At 42.1% G+C, this 16,124-nt stretch overlaps 1 protein-coding gene across 2 annotated transcripts in view; it reads right to left on the reverse strand.

Moving 5' to 3' along the window:
• Nucleotides 1-16,124, reverse strand: part of LOC112216123 (UHRF1-binding protein 1) — a 54,867-nt gene that overhangs the window by 25,062 nt on the left and 13,681 nt on the right. For both annotated transcript variants that reach the window (XM_024375851.2, XM_024375850.2), the window contains exons 2-5: nucleotides 3,394-3,556; nucleotides 1,636-1,674; nucleotides 1,367-1,458; nucleotides 1,001-1,190 (exon numbers count right to left, since the gene is read on the reverse strand). In XM_024375851.2, the coding sequence (XP_024231619.1) occupies nucleotides 1,001-1,190; nucleotides 1,367-1,458; nucleotides 1,636-1,674; nucleotides 3,394-3,556 (484 nt within the window). The remainder of the gene's footprint in view (nucleotides 1-1,000; nucleotides 1,191-1,366; nucleotides 1,459-1,635; nucleotides 1,675-3,393; nucleotides 3,557-16,124) is intronic.

Genomic DNA, 16,124 nt, shown 5'->3' on the forward strand with positions numbered 1-16,124 from the left:
ACATACTGTACCATGAAACCTGGACATACTGTACTAACTGTACCATGAAACCTGGACATACTGTACCATGAAACCTGGACATACTGTACCATGAAACCTGGACATACTGTACTAACTGTATCATGAAACCTGGACATACTGTACTAACTGTATCATGAAACCTGGACATACTGTACTAACTGTACCATGAAACCTGGACATACTGTACCATGAAACCTGGACATACTGTACTAACTGCACCATGAAACCTGGTCATACTGGACTAACTGTACCATGAAGCCTGGACATACTGTACCATGAAACCTGGACTAACTGTACCATGAAACCTGGACTAACTGTACCATGAAACCTGGACATACTGTACTAACTGTACCATGAAGCCTGGACATACTGTACCATGAAGCCTGGACTAACTGTACCATGAAACCTGGACTAACTGTACCATGAAACCTGGACTAACTGTACCATGAAACCTGGACTAACTGTACCATGAAACCTGGACTAACTGTACCATGAAACCTGGACATACTGTAGCATGAAACCTGGACATACTGTACTAACTGTACCATGAAACCTGGACATACTGTACCATGAAACCTGGACATACTGTACTAACTGTACCATGAAACCTGGACATACTATACTAATTGTACCATGAAACCTGGACATACTGTACCATGAAACCTGGACATACTGTAGCATGAAACCTGGACATACTGTACTAACTGTAGCATGAAACCTGGACATACTGTACCATGAAACCTGGACATACTGTACTAACTGTACCATGAAACCTGGACATACTGTACCATGAAACCTGGACATACTGTACCATGAAACCTGGACATACTGGACTAACTGTACCATGAAACCTGGACTAACTGTACCATGAAACCTGGACATACTGTACCATGAAACCTGGACATACTGGACTAACTGTACCATGAAACCTGGACATACTGTACTAACCGCTACATGAAACCTAATTTTGTGGGCATACCTCTCCTCTCTTGGGATCTGTGATGCGGGTGTAGCGGAGGTCAGTCTTCTGCCATTTGGGGTTGAGACTGTTACCCTGGAGCTGCCAGAGCTCGAAGGAGGCGTGAAAGGCACGGGACTGCACCTTGATGGTGATGGAGTTGATGATGACAGACATTCCCTCCACCACCTTCTCAGCGAAGCCATACTCACTGCAGCAAGACACATCAATAGACAGATGAGAATATGACCGAAGACAGTGGGTTTTCAGTAAATTATATCTGTCCAGAGCAACAGTTATATACAGTATATAATAGTATAAAATAAATGGATCTATCACAAATTCCCCTCAAAAAGGTTCTAAACAGACAGAAAAGGTAAGGCTTACCTCTGGCCAGCAGTGATGGCAATAGGGGAGGGGCCATTTGGTGCACGGGGCTCCTCACACGTTCTCATCTCCACCTCCACCTTGTCCAGGAACTGCGGGGGTTGGAAGAAGTGTGCATAGTTACCATAGTTCAGCACAGCAGGGGTGGATGTAGTATTACAATAGTAAACCAATACACTTTACTACAGGAGTAATAAAATGGAGAAAGAGAAGGAGAACGAGCGGGACAGAAACTCATGGAGGAATAGAACAAAGGGTAGAATTCATACCAGGCAGATGGGGCTGGTCTTCAACTTTGTCCATTGTATCTGAGGGAGACAAAACAGCAGGGGACCAGTCAGGATGGCACAAACACTTTCCTCAGCACTGTTCTACTGGACTGTTTATCATTCACTGTGTGCAAGACACACAAAGTGGCTTGTGCTTTTAGGCTTCTCCTTGTAGACTTATACCCGACCTAGACTGGCTTCAAAATAGTAATCTTAAAGATAAAACAATAATAAGGGGACATCTGATCTGGGCCATACAAAGACAACCCAGCTAATTTCAAATCTGATCTGCAGTCCACATCTTTCTAAACAACAGGTTGAGCAGGTCATTCAGGGCTTCGGTGTGGTGCTGTGCTGTGCTAGGCTCTGGCCTTTTGTGTCCTTCCCCCTCATGCTACTCTCTCGCTGTTATCTGAGCCTAGCAGTGGGCCTGGAGATGTGTCCACTGATGTTAGTGTTATTGGACAGTAATGCTGCTTATCTCTGCCATGCTGCCAGTGTGTGTAGCCTATGCCCTCTGTGGCGTTCATTGATGTAGCTAAAGGCTACACTGTGAAACCCCAATGACATGGTCTTGTCAAACCGCTCACCATACGTTTTGCCTGGTCGTGATTTCATGCTTTCATATTAATCTGCCATTGGTCAGCAAATATGACCAAGCGTTTCCCCTATATTCATTTAGCAGTGGAGGGCCCTCGCTGCTAAATAGTTGCCGCCAAGAAATATGAAAAAAATTGGGATGGTAAAACATTGTCAGTTAAACTTAGACAACTAAAACCAGATATAAAGTATGTAGAAATGATAAAAGAGCTAAATATTTTTTAAACAAGATCATCTTTGAGAACTAGCAATCATCGATAAAAACAAGGAGTCAGAGAGAATCTAAAATTCCCAAACTTTTATGGCATGGAGCCCCCACTCATTTTGTTATAATGTTTGAGACACTCAGATAGCACAAGAACACGGCATAAGCCATGGCAAAATGTATAGAATTGCAGGAAATTTGCTTTAAAATTGATTTTTATCCCCTCTGCCCCATGACAAAATGTGTAGAATTACAGGAGACTAGCTTTAAAACTGGGATATTTTCTCTCCGCCCCATTGCAATGTGTAGAATTGCAAAAATGTGCTTTGAAACAGCAAAATGTCTGCAGCAAAGTGGAGGGCCTTTGAAATTTTTGGTCAGAGACTGTGCAGTTGGCCACGTCCACTACCACGCTGTCCACCACACTATCTTTTCCACCGCTGCTGAAAGAACACTGACCGTAAACTACTAAATTAATGCAGTGACATAATTCTGGAACACTCTTTCTTATCTGTACGCAGCCATTGTCATCGGGGAAAGACATGGTTTATTATAAGAATAACACAAGCGGTCTAAGGCACTGTATCACAGTGCTAGAGGCGTCACTACAGACCCGGGTTCGATCCCGAGCTGTATCACAACCGGCTGTGATCGGGAGTCCCATAGGGCGGCGCACAATTGGCCCAGCATTGTCCCAATTAGGAGAGGGTTTGGCCGGGGGGCTTTACTTGGCATATCGCGCTCTACAACTCTTGTGGCGGGCCGGGCGCCTGCAGGCTGACCTCTGTCGCCAGTTGAACGGTGTTTCCTCCGACACATTGGTGTGGCTGGCTACCAGGTTAAGAAGCATGGTTTGGCGGGTCATGTTTCGGAGTACGCATGACTGGACCTTCGCCTCCCGAGCCCGTTGGGGAGTTGCAGAGAAAGTAAAAAGAATAACACAGTTGTCTCACCCTGATTGCAGCCTTGTTGCAGTAGACCCGGGTGACAGCCAACCAGGTAGGCAAGTCCAGCATGTTCTGCAGCACCTCCTCATCCAGCTCCAGGTTGGACAGCTGACCCTCGCCCTTCAGTGTGCTCAGGTTTATCTTGTCTGGAGACAGGTTCTTGGTGAACCTTCATACAAAGGAATGAGAGAGGGGTAAGTTCAAGAAACCATCAAACCTGGACATGCTGTACTAACTCTACCATGAAACCTGGACATGCTGTACTAACTCTACCATGAAACCTGGACATACTGTACTAACTGTCAGCATGGAGACCCCATTGATTTTGTTATAATGTTTGAGTCACTTAGATGGCATAAGAACATGGCATAAAAACCAGACTGATCACCAAAATAGTTTACACGTCATGCATGTGTGGTTTACGAGGGTTCGGAGGCTATGTGAGGACAGTGTAAATGAGGTTAAAATTAGATGCTAGCCTGACCAAGGTCGGCTTTTTGCAGTGATATTGGCAGTGAGATGTAATAGTGAGCTTCATGCTGTAGGCCTAATTGAATCCCAGGCTGCAGTACAGACCGTGTCTTTGCCAGATTCCCACCATAGGACTTTCCCCATCTGGCTTCATTGACCTTACCCTCCACTAGAGCTAAAAATGAACTGCTGAGTCATTTGCCAGAGCAAAACCTCACACAGTGAAACAGCAGTGGTGTAAGGCTTGCTGTAACGTATTCTGAAAAGATGATGAGGCAACAAACGGACCATTTATAGTTCAAATCTACCACACTCACCATGACTGGAAAATTATGACCTTTACTCCACACTCATTCGTCTAACTAAAACCTGACATTTCAGACTCCAACATAAAGGCTGGTGTTTCTTGGGCTTTGGCTGGTGGTGACAGAGCTAAATGCCAATGCACAAGAGGTCTGACTCTAGTGCTGGACTGACTCACCAGTCCACTGTCTGGGTAACATATTGTAATGCTACTTAGTCAAGTGAGACACTGGTTCAAGATGATGTTGTCAGGGGCTTTTCTAGTAGCCTAGTGCTGCCTTTGGTATGTAGCAAGTCTCAGAATTCCTTTAACGAGAGGGCTTCATTTGAAAAGCTGAGATACCATCAGAGTAAAGCATCAACCTCAGTCCAACAAGATTTGAATTAGCCTTCCAGTAAAGGAGCTTGACTATTACCAGTCATCAGCTGTAAAGAACAGTGTTATACGAGGTTAACCAGCCCACATTAATGAGCGCTAAGCTATAAGGTGCACAGGTGAACCACTCCAACCCTCAACCATACCTCAATCTCTATCCCAGTCGCAATACTGGTCTGTCATTGACTAGACTGCTGTAATGAGATTAAATCTACTCTAATATCACTAGGCCTGTGCACTCAGAACCTTGTTCCACTGAGTGCACACAGCCTGGAACCTCTCTCTCCCTGAGGGAGCACTTTCAATCCACCCAACACTCCTACAGACCACTTTAGCACCCTATGATGAAATGTCCAAGACTGAAAATAGACCTTCACCAGGGAGGTGTCCAAGCCTCCTCCTGAAGACCTACAGGGTATGCAGGGTTTTGTTCCAGCCTTTAAAGCAGGGCTGGGCAAAAGCCTGCACACCCAGTAGCTTTTATGTGTACACTAACCCTGCTCAATAATGAGAAGAAAATAAAAAGACATTCCTCATTCAAAACAGCTCACACAGGATCCAACATGTCCTAGCTGGGGATTCAACCCTTTTAACAATACTGCGTTTGCATTTTAATATGGTATTTCTATCCTTTAAGAGCGGTGAAAATAATAAAGAATAGCCTGAAGGGTCGGGGTCAATTCCATTTCAATTACGGTAACCTAAATTCAGGAAGTAAACCAAAATCAAATTTTTCCCAATGAAAAAGCACTGAGGAGAATTGGAATTTCAGTGTACTTCCTGAATTGACTAGAATTTAAATGAAATTGAACCCTGATTGGCTGTAGTCTGGAACACCACACAGACTATCATGGTACTAATTCAAATAACGTATGTGTTTTTTATTTGTAATACATTAGCAAAATTTTCTATAAACCAGTTTTCGCTTTGTCATTATGGGGTATTGTTTGTAGATTGCTGAGGATTTTTTTACTTAACCTAACCGTTATATTTTAAAATAAGGCTGTAATGTAACAGAATGTGGAAAAAGTCAAGAGCTCTAAATACTTTCTGAAGGCACTGTATATACATATACAGTAAACACACATACATAATGTGCATAGGCAGTATGGACAGTATATGAATAGAGTAGTTGTGTATAGCAGTAGTTATATAGAATGAGCCATGACTAGAATACAGTATATACACATTTATACAACGGGTGGGTCTAAACCTGAATGCTTAAAACTGCATTCCAGTCGGTGTCTATTCCACAAGTTACCACCGGCTAAATCTATAATGTTAAAATGCCTATTTACTCTGTTCCATCTAACTGCGCAATCCACTGTCTCATCAGCCCAGGCAGGGAAGTTATAAACTTGATCTCCACTATAAAAAGCATCTGGACATTATCTCACATTTCTTTTAGACTAACATTTAGTTTCAACAGCGGAGATTTGTATAAACCTTGCTGTCTGTGTCTCTGACATTTGCAACATTGTTTCAATATTCAAATTCAATCTCCAGCTGTCCCATAGTAATGAACGTGTCGGGACGAAACAAGACAGGCAGGCAGCGTTTCTCAACTAGTCGAAATCATGAATCAGCTGGCATCATTTTTATGAAAATATACAAAGGTAAACGAAACTAAGCGCTTCTAGCTTGCAGTCTTTCCAGCTTCAGTTTGAAGTGAATGTGTTAGATGTGTTGTTGGCTAGATCCTCTGAACAACAGTGTCCTGATGAATGAGCAAATGTTCTATGCCAGGCGAAATCGCACTTCATTAGCTCATTGTTATAGATGTATCCAAATAATTGTCTCTAGAAAACAGCTTAAACAAATGCAGCGACTTTGCTGTTTTTCTGGCTGCACTGTTTGATGTGACTGTAAGTTAGCCATAGTTGGCTAGCTAGAAAGCAAGGGATAAGAACATTGCCAGCCAATATGGCAATGGAATATTTAGAATGAACAACTGAGATACAGAACATAGATACAGAACAAAAAGACTGTTGCGGTGACCATATTACCACCACACCGGCGGTCACAAGTCATGAAGGCAGTCAAATACCACGTGACCGTTTAGCCACGGTAATTAGGCTTCTCCAAGCTCTGATGCTGCTGCAAGTAATTAGTAGCCTACCAAACTTGCTAACTGCCTGGTATTCAGCAACTCTATTGTCCCTCTAACCACTCTGACATCAATGCAAATGTAATTGAAAATCTAATCAAACACTACATGAGAGCCCGTGAACTCAGGTTGCGCAACATTTCTATAGGTTATGTAATTGCGGGAGAAAACAGGGTGATGGCCGCTAAAAAAAAGACAAAGATCCCATCAGCTTTCTATAGGCTAGGCCTACTATATTTATTTCTCAACTTAATATTTTTCTACCCTAATATTAGGCACATTGCTTATACAGTGGGGAGAACAAGTATTTGATACACTGCCGATTTTGCAGGTTTTCCTACTTACAAAGCATGTAGACGTCTGTAATTTTTATCATAGGTACACTTCAACTGTAAGACGGAATCTAAAACAAAAATCCAGAAAACCACATTGTATGATTTTTAAGTAATTAATTTGCATTTTATTGCATGACATAAGTATTTGATCACCTACCAACCAGTAAGAATTGCGGCTCTCACAGACCTGTTAGTTTTTTTTAAGAAGCCCCCCTGTTCTCCACTCATTATCTGTATTAACTGCACCTGTTTGAACTCGTTACCTGTATAAAAGACACCTGTCCACACACTCAATCAGACTCCAACCTCTCCACAATGGCCAAGACCAGAGAGCTGTGTAAGGACATCAGAGATTAAATTGTAGACCTGCACAAGGCTGGGATGGGCTACAGGACAATAGGCAAGCAGCTTGGTGAGAAGGCAACAACTGTTGGTGCAATTATTAGAAAATGGAATAAGTTCAAAATGACGGTCAAAACACCCTCGGTCTGGGGCTCCATGCAAGATCTCACCTCTTGGGGCATCAATGATCATGAGGAAGGTGAGGGATCAGCTCAGAACTACACAGCAGGACCTGGTCAATGACCTGAAGAGAGCTGGGACCACAGTCTCAAAAAAAACATTAGTAACACACTACGCTGTCATGGATTAAAATCCTGCAGCGCACGCAAGGTCCCCCTGCTCAAGCCAGCGCATGTCCAGGCCCGTCTGAAGTTTGTCAATGACCATCTGGATGATCCAGAGGAGGAATGGGAGAAGGTCATGTGGTCTGATGAGACAAAAATAGAGCTTTTTGGTCTAAACTCCACTCAAATCCAATTTATTTGTCACATACACATGGTTAGCAAATGTTAATGCGAGTGTAGCGAAATGCTTGTGCTTCTAGTTCCGACAATGCAGTAATAACCAACGAGTAATCTAACTAACAATTCCAAAACTACTACCTTATACACACAAGTGTAAAGGGATAAAGAATATGTACATAAAAATATATGAATGAGTGATGGTACAGAGCGGCATAGGCAAGATGCAGTAGAGATGCAGTAGATGGTATCGAGTACAGTATATACATATGAGATGAGTATGTAAACAAAGTGGCATAGTTTAAAGTGGCTAGTGATACATGTATTACATAAATATGCAGTAGATGATATAGAGTACAGTACATAGGTATACATATGAGATTAATAATGTAGGGTACGTAAACATTATATTAAGTAGCATTGTTTAAAGTGGCTAGCCTCCGAACCCTTCCTCCAAACACTCGCCGTGTTTGGAGGAAGAAGAAGGATGAGTACAACCCCAAGAACACCATCCCAACCGTGAAGCATGGAGGTGGAAACATTCTTTGGGGATGCTTTTCTGGGGACAGGACAACTGTACCGTATTCAGGGGAGAATGGATGGGCACGAAACACACAGCCAGGGCAACTAAGGAGTGGCTCCGTAAGAAGCATCTCAAGGTCCTGGAGTGGCCTAGCCAGTTTCCAGACCTGAACCCAATAGAAGATCTTTGGAGGGAGCTGAAAGTCCGTATTGCCCAGCGACAGCCCCGAAACCTGAGGATCTGGAGAAGGTCTGTATGGACGAGTGGGCCAAAATCCCTGCTACAGTGTGTGCAAACCTGGTCAAGAACTACAGGAAATGTATGATCTCTGTAATTGCAAACAAAGGTTTCTGTACCAAATATTAAGTTCTGCTTTTCTGGTGTATCAAATACTTATGTCATGCAATAAAATGCAAATGAATTACTTAATCATACAATGTGATTTTCTGGATTTTTGTTTTAGATTCCGTCTCTCACAATTGAAGTGTACCTATGATAAAACAAATTACAGACCTCTACATGCTTTGTAAGTAGGAAAACCTGCAAAATCGTCAGTGTATCAAATACTTGTTCTCCCCACTGTACTTACAACAGCAGTATAGACTATCTGGCTGGCATAAAAAAAACATGTGTGGAAAAGCGTCCTCCATTCACTACTTAAGTGCATAGATGACTTGTATTTTCTCCCGCTGCCCTTGTTTCAATACAGCTGCATGATAATGGTCTATTCTAAATCAAAAATGAATTTCACACATATACTATATAGTACAGTTGAAGTCGGAAGTTTACATACACCTTAGCCAAATACATTTAAACTCAGTTTTCACAATACCTGACATTTAATCCTAGTACACATTCCCTGTCTTATGTCACTTAAGATCACCACTTTATTTTAAGAATGTGAAATGTCAGAATAATAGTAGAGAGAATTATTTATTTCAGCTTTTAGTTCTCTCATCACATTCCCAGTGGGTCAGAAGTTTACATACACTCAATTACTATTTGTTAGCATTGCCTTTACATTGTTTAACTTGGGTCAAATGTTTCAGGTAGCCTTCCACAAGCTTCCCACAATAAATTGGGTGAATTTTGGCCCATTCCTCCTGACAGAGCTGGTGTAACTGAGTCAGGTTTGTAGGCCTCCTTGCTCGCACACACTTTTTCAGTTCTGCCCACAAATTTGACTTTGTTATCCTTAAGCCATTTTGCCACAACTTTGGAAGCATGCTTGGGGTCATTGTCCATTTGGAAGACCCATTTGCAACCAAGCTTTAACTTCCTGACTGATGTCTTGAGATGTTGCTTCAATACAGCCACATCATTTTCCTGCCTCATGATGCCATCTATTTTGTGAAGTGCACCAGTCCCTCCTGCAGCAAAGCAGCCTCAGAACATGATGCTGCCACCCCCATGCTTCACGGTTGGGATAGTGTTCATTGGCTTGCAAGCATCCCCCTTTTTCCTCCAAACATAACGATGGCCATTATGTCCAAACAGTTATATTTTTGTTTCATCAGAACAGAGGACATTTCTCCAAAAGTACGATCTTTGTCCCCATGTGCAGTTGCAAACCTTAGTCTGGCTTTTTTATGGCCGTTGTGGAGCAGTGGCTTTTTCCTTGCTGAGCGGCCTTTCAGGTTATGTCGATATAGGACTCGTTTTACCGTGGATATAGATACTTTTGTATCGGTTTCCTCCAGCATCTTCACAAGGTCCTTTGCTGTTGTTCTGGGATTGATTCGCACTTTTCGTACCAAAGTACGTTCATCTCTAGGAGACAGAAAGCGTCTCCTTCCTGAGCGGTATGACGGCTGCGTGGTCCCATGGTGTTTATACTTGCATACTATTGTTTGTACAGATGAACGTGGTACCTTCAGGCGTTTGGAAATTGCTCCCAAGGATGAACCAGACTTGTGGAGGTCTACAATTTTTTGTCTTGGCTGATTTCTTTAGATTTTACCATGATGTCAAGCAAAGAGACACTGAGTTTGAAGGTAGGCCTTGAAATACATCCACAGGTACACCTCCAATTGACTCAAATGATGTCAATTAACCTGTCAGAAGCTTCTAAAGCCATGACATAATTTTCTGGAATTTTCCAAGCTATTTAAAGGCACTGTCAACTTAGTGTATGTAAACTTCTGATCCACTGGAATTATGATAGATTATTTCACTTATATGTGAAATAATGTGTCTGTAAACAATTGTTGGGAAAATTACTTGTGTCACGAACGAAGTAGATGTCCTAACCGACTTGCCAAAACTATAGTTTGTTAACAAGAAATTTGTGGAGTGGTTGAAAAACTAGTTTTAATGACTCCAACATAAGTGTACTTCTGACTTCAACTGTAAACTGAAATTAGGCAAACTATTACAATTTCATCAACCAGGAAATGGCAGAGCGATTTCTGCATAGTGGCTTGGTTTTTGCTCTGACATGCACTGTCAACTATGGGACCTTATATACACAATTGAATTTACTACAGGTGGACTCCGATCATGTTGTAGAAACATCTCAAGGATGATCAATGGAAACAGGATGCACCTGAGCTCAAATTCGAGTCTCATAGCAAAGGGTCTGAATACTTATGTAAATAAGGTATTTCAGTTTATTTTTTAATACATTTGTGAACATTTCTAAAAACCTATTTTCCCTTGGTCATTATGGGGTATTGTGCATAGATGGATGAGAAAAATATATAATTTAATCAATTTTAGAATAAGGCTGTAACGTCAAGGGGTCTGAATACCTTCTGAATGCACTGTACGTCGTGTCTGAGCCATTGCATTGTGACTCCACTTTGTCCCCGTACGGCCTTACGGAAGTCATAGCTGGTTTGTACACTAGGGCTGGGCTGTATACAGTATTTTACTATATACCGGTATTTATGCACAGACCGGTTTGAGTTTTTACTTTACCTTCTATAATGGTATTTGTATATGTTTGGTTTGTTAAATGTGATAAGCAATTCCGGCATGTAAAATGTCTGTTTATATATTTTACTTGTTTGCTACTTGAGTAGTCTCTCCCTCTGCATGCCGCTAACCACACCAAGCCTTGCCCCGTCACTCAAAGAGAGCGCAGTTTCACGACCAGAGTTACAAGCACTTTCTTGCCATTCACTCTCCAAGATCAAATGATGCAACAATGTTGGTGACATGCTGTTTTCCACAGGTGTTCTATAATTACACTATTAGTTTGCGTATCTTATTGTCTGAACACTACTGTTTAATAGTTTGTCTTTTGTGTTAGCCGCTAATCGCTAGTTAGCTGAGAGTCAGAGCAAACGTAGCTAGTTAGCTTATACTGCCTGGTACCAGTGCTGGTATAGAAATCAAATCAAATTTTATTTGTCACATACACATGGTTAGCAGATGTTAATGCGAGTGTAGCGAAATGCTTGTGCTTCTAGTTCCGACAATGCAGTAATAACCAACAAGTAATCTAACTAACAATTCCAAAACTACTGTCTTATACACAGTGTAAGGGGATAAAGAATATGTACATAAAGATATATGAATGAGTGATGGTACAGAGCAGCATAGGCAAGATACAGTAGATGGTATTGAGTACAGTATATACATATGAGATGAGTATGTAAACAAAGTGGCATAGTTAAAGTGGCTAGTGATACATGTATTACATAAGGATGCAGTAGATGATATAGAGTACAGTATATACGTATGCATATGAGATGAATAATGTAGGGTATGTAACATTATATTAGGTAGCATTGTTTAAAGTGGCTAGTGATATATTTTACATCATTTCCCATCAATTCCCATTATTAAAGTGGCTGGAGTTGAGTCAGTGTCAGTGTCAGTGTGTTGGCAGCAGCCACTCAATGTTAGTGGTGGCTGTTTAACAGTCTGATGGCCTTGAGATAGAAGCTGTTTTACAGTCTCTCGGTCCCAGCTTTGATGCACCTGTACTGACCTCGCCTTCTGGATGATAGCGGGGTGAACAGGCAGTGGCTCGGTTGGTTGTTGTCCTTGATGATCTTTATGGCCTTCCTGTAACATCGGGTGGTGTAGGTGTCCTGGAGGGCAGGTAGTTTGCCCCCGGTGATGCGTTGTGCAGACCTCATTACCCTCTGGAGAGCCTTACGGTTGTGGGCGGAGCAGTTGCCGTACCAGGCGGTGATGCAGCCCGCCAGGATGCTCTCGATTGTGCATCTGTAGAAGTTTGTGAGTGCTTTTGGTGACAAGCCAAATTTCTTCAGCCTCCTGAGGTTGAAGAGGCGCTGCTGCGCCTTCTTCACGATGCTGTCTGTGTGAGTGGACCAATTCAGTTTGTCTGTGATGTGTATGCCGAGGAACTTAAAACTTGCTACCCTCTCCACTACTGTTCCATCGATGTGCATGTTTGTGCAACGATAACTTGTCAGAGAGGAATAGGCGAAGCATGAATATGTTGGTTAACTAGCTAGCAACATGAAGTAAGAAAACATGAAATGTAACATCTAATTAGGGTCACCTGGAAACGCTGACCAACACTTTGGTTCCTACCCTGTCAATAATTCCTCACTGGCTTATTCATTCGTTGTCAGGTCAAACAATGTATTCAAGGTGCTGCCCACTATATTCCAACTATAGAATTAGAATAATCATTATATTTCCATGATTCCAACACCAATTAACTACGCCTAGATTTTTTGCCCATGCCATGCTGCGTGACACAGTATGGAGATTATGATAAAAGTGAAGGAAATGCAGAAATTTATGAAAATGCTGAAAATTATTTTTGGTTAAGAGTTGGATTGAAAAGTGTAAATGGAGAAATCCCCATTGAAATCACTTATAATGTGTTGCCACCCTAGGGTCATGAGATACTCAGAAAGCATATTTAGAACATTTATTATTCAAAAACGTAAAATACCTTCAAAAAAAATTGTAATATGATATTTTGTCCATATCGCCCAACCCTACTGTACACATCCATGTTCCCAGTCACCTTGCTGTGGTTAAATGTGGTGGTTCGTGCCTTTAGTTTTGCGCAAATGCTGACATCTATCCACAGTTTTTGGTTTGGATAAGTTCTAATTGTCACAGTGGGAACAACATCCTCTATGCACTTCCTGATGAACACAGTCACAAAGTCAGTGTATATGTCGATACTATTCTCAGAGGTGACACAGAATATTTCCCAGTCCGTGTGATCAAAACAATCTTGAAGCATGGATTCTGATTGGTTAGACCAATGTTGAACCGTCCTTACCACGGCTGCTTCCTGCTTAAGTTTCTGCCTATAGGTAGGGGAGGAGCAGAATGGAGGCGTGATCCGATTTGCTAAAGGGAGGGTGGGGGAGAGCCTTGTAGCTGTTCCAGAAGTGAGAGTAGCAATGGTCCAGAGTCGTGTAGCACGTGAAGCAGAAGGAGATGTGTTGATAGAATTTCAGTAGCATTTTTCTCAGATTGACTTTATTAAAGTCCCAGCTACAATAAATACAACCTCAAGATGTGCGGTTTCCAGTTTGCAGTGTAGTTCATTGAGCCTTCACAGTGTCGGCTTGTGGGGAATATACACGGCAGTGACGATGACCAAAAAATTATCTCGGGAGGTAATGCGGTCTGCATTTTATGGTGAGGTATTCCAGATCAGGAGAACAAAATGGACTTGAGTTCCAGTACGCTACCACAATCACACCATGAGTTGTTAATCATGAAACATACCCCTCCACCTTTCTTTTTCCCGGAGAGTTCTTTCTTGCTGTCTGCGCGACTGACGGAAAACCCCATGGAGACCACAAAGACTCCCTGGGGGTTAAGCTTTACAGCACAACTCAGTGCTTCACTGGACGCTTGTCGCTCACTGGCCCAATGTAAAATCCAGGGAAATATTTATAATCCTTTGGTTTGAAGACACAAGAAAGATTGCTGAGGAATGTTCTATTTCCATCAGCCTTCTGCCACAACATAGGGCCTAGATTTGGTAGAATAGGCCAAGACATTATCTCCCAGTCTTATCTGTTATTCAGAGCACAGACAGGGCTCCTGAGCTCCTGGTCATCTCAGTCACAGAGCCTGCCTCTAGCAGTGAAGTGTCCTGCGCTTGGGTGAGCCTGGTGATTTGGTTCTATTGTCATTCTGCCAAGTGGAAGAACCAAGATTGCGTGAGAGAGGGAAGGGATTGAGTGGGTGAAATTGAACATGACAGAATATTCTGCAGTGATATTGACCTCCACTCTGTTAGGCCAACAAATAGTGTCCTCTCCTCTCTCTGCAGCAGACATAAGCAATATGTTCCCAGATAGCACACATAGGTCTGCCCAACTTTGGCACAATGTATACAGGATACTAATCTGGAAGATGCCGTTAAGACAGTGTTGCTCATTGGCAAGACATCTTGCAGATGTATGTAGAATATCTACATTGTAAATTCCGCAGTTCTACATCGTTTATACGTTGGCCAGACATCAACATTTTATTCTAATGTCTCGCCGACATTTTCCCAATGTGCAAACAATCTCCAAATTACATATTGTCCACACAATTTGATATGTTGGCTAAAGGTGTGCGTGTTACCTTGGTTTGGAACATCAAATCGCAAAATTGAATCGCAATATGTATAGAATCGTGAGAATCGCAATACATATTGTATCATGATAATATTGTATAGTAAGGTCCCTGGCAATTCCCCTGGCAATTCCCAACACTACCAACAAAGCAGGGCCACATCAACAATGCTACTGGAGTGAAGGGGAGTTTTGAAGCCAGAGGCAGGGGAGTTGCTGAGTGGGTATAATGGGACTGAGTGACCAAAGACAAGCTCAAACATGGCATCTGCATCTTCCTCACACTTACAGGACTGAAACAGCCAGCCACGCTAACTATTACACAAAGTAGTCTCTTTGTGAGGTGGTAACACTCCGAGAGAGGTATGTTTTCTGACAAGCCTTTATTATAAATGTGTATGCAAGGAGGGGCAAGGGAAACAGTCAAACAATAGCCCAATGCAGGCAATGTGTCATACTAATGCACTCCCAAAGAGAGCATTCAAAGAGAACAGAAGAGATTTCCCCATAAAAATAAGCTAGTCTAAAACAACGTTGCTTCTTTGATTAAATAAATCACTAAGCTACTCCAAAGTCTGAATAAAATGTCCTATAATCACCAAAGCAGTAGCAATGAATAGACCATGCCTTTAAATGATCCTAATTTATTTTGTCCCATAACGGAGAGAGAAGGTAAGGATGTTTAAGCGTAACATTTGTCAGCATGCAATCCAGAGGCTAGATGTTCTCAATGCCATTGCGAATTGGCTCATTCACCTCCTCCCATCTAGTACGCAATCTTTCTCATTTATTCAGTCACCACAACGGACAAACAGAGCAAAGCCAAAATGTGTCAGACTGACACACTGGAAATAGGCCAATGTCTTATGAACAAAAACACCACACTCTCCAGTCTTAGCCTTTTCCCCATACAGCTGAATGAGCTCATCACATTTCAACACAAAAAACCCTGCCCTTACTGACAGTGATTGACAATTTGCCAGGCATTAAAAAACAGAGGACAGTCAGAGACCTAGGCACAAACTGATATTGCTGCAAATAAAAGCTTAACGCTTTTACACAACTCAAAATTCAAAGGTGTGCAGCTGTAGACTACATTTAAAGACAAGTGACTACATAATGGCTTCAGTAAGTGGGATGCAGCCTATCAGGTAGATAAGAAACTTGAATACCCCTGCCCCAATCTAATCTTACACAGAAAGTCTGATACCCAAATCACCATACTGATGCATGCCCAGCTTCAGCTCCTCTGTCTGGCAGGGAGAAAACAATTAGACACTGTGACATCAACAAATACCCCAGCC

The sequence above is a fragment of the Oncorhynchus tshawytscha genome, linkage group LG16, assembly GCF_018296145.1.
Source record: "Oncorhynchus tshawytscha isolate Ot180627B linkage group LG16, Otsh_v2.0, whole genome shotgun sequence".
NCBI lineage: Eukaryota > Metazoa > Chordata > Actinopteri > Salmoniformes > Salmonidae > Oncorhynchus > Oncorhynchus tshawytscha.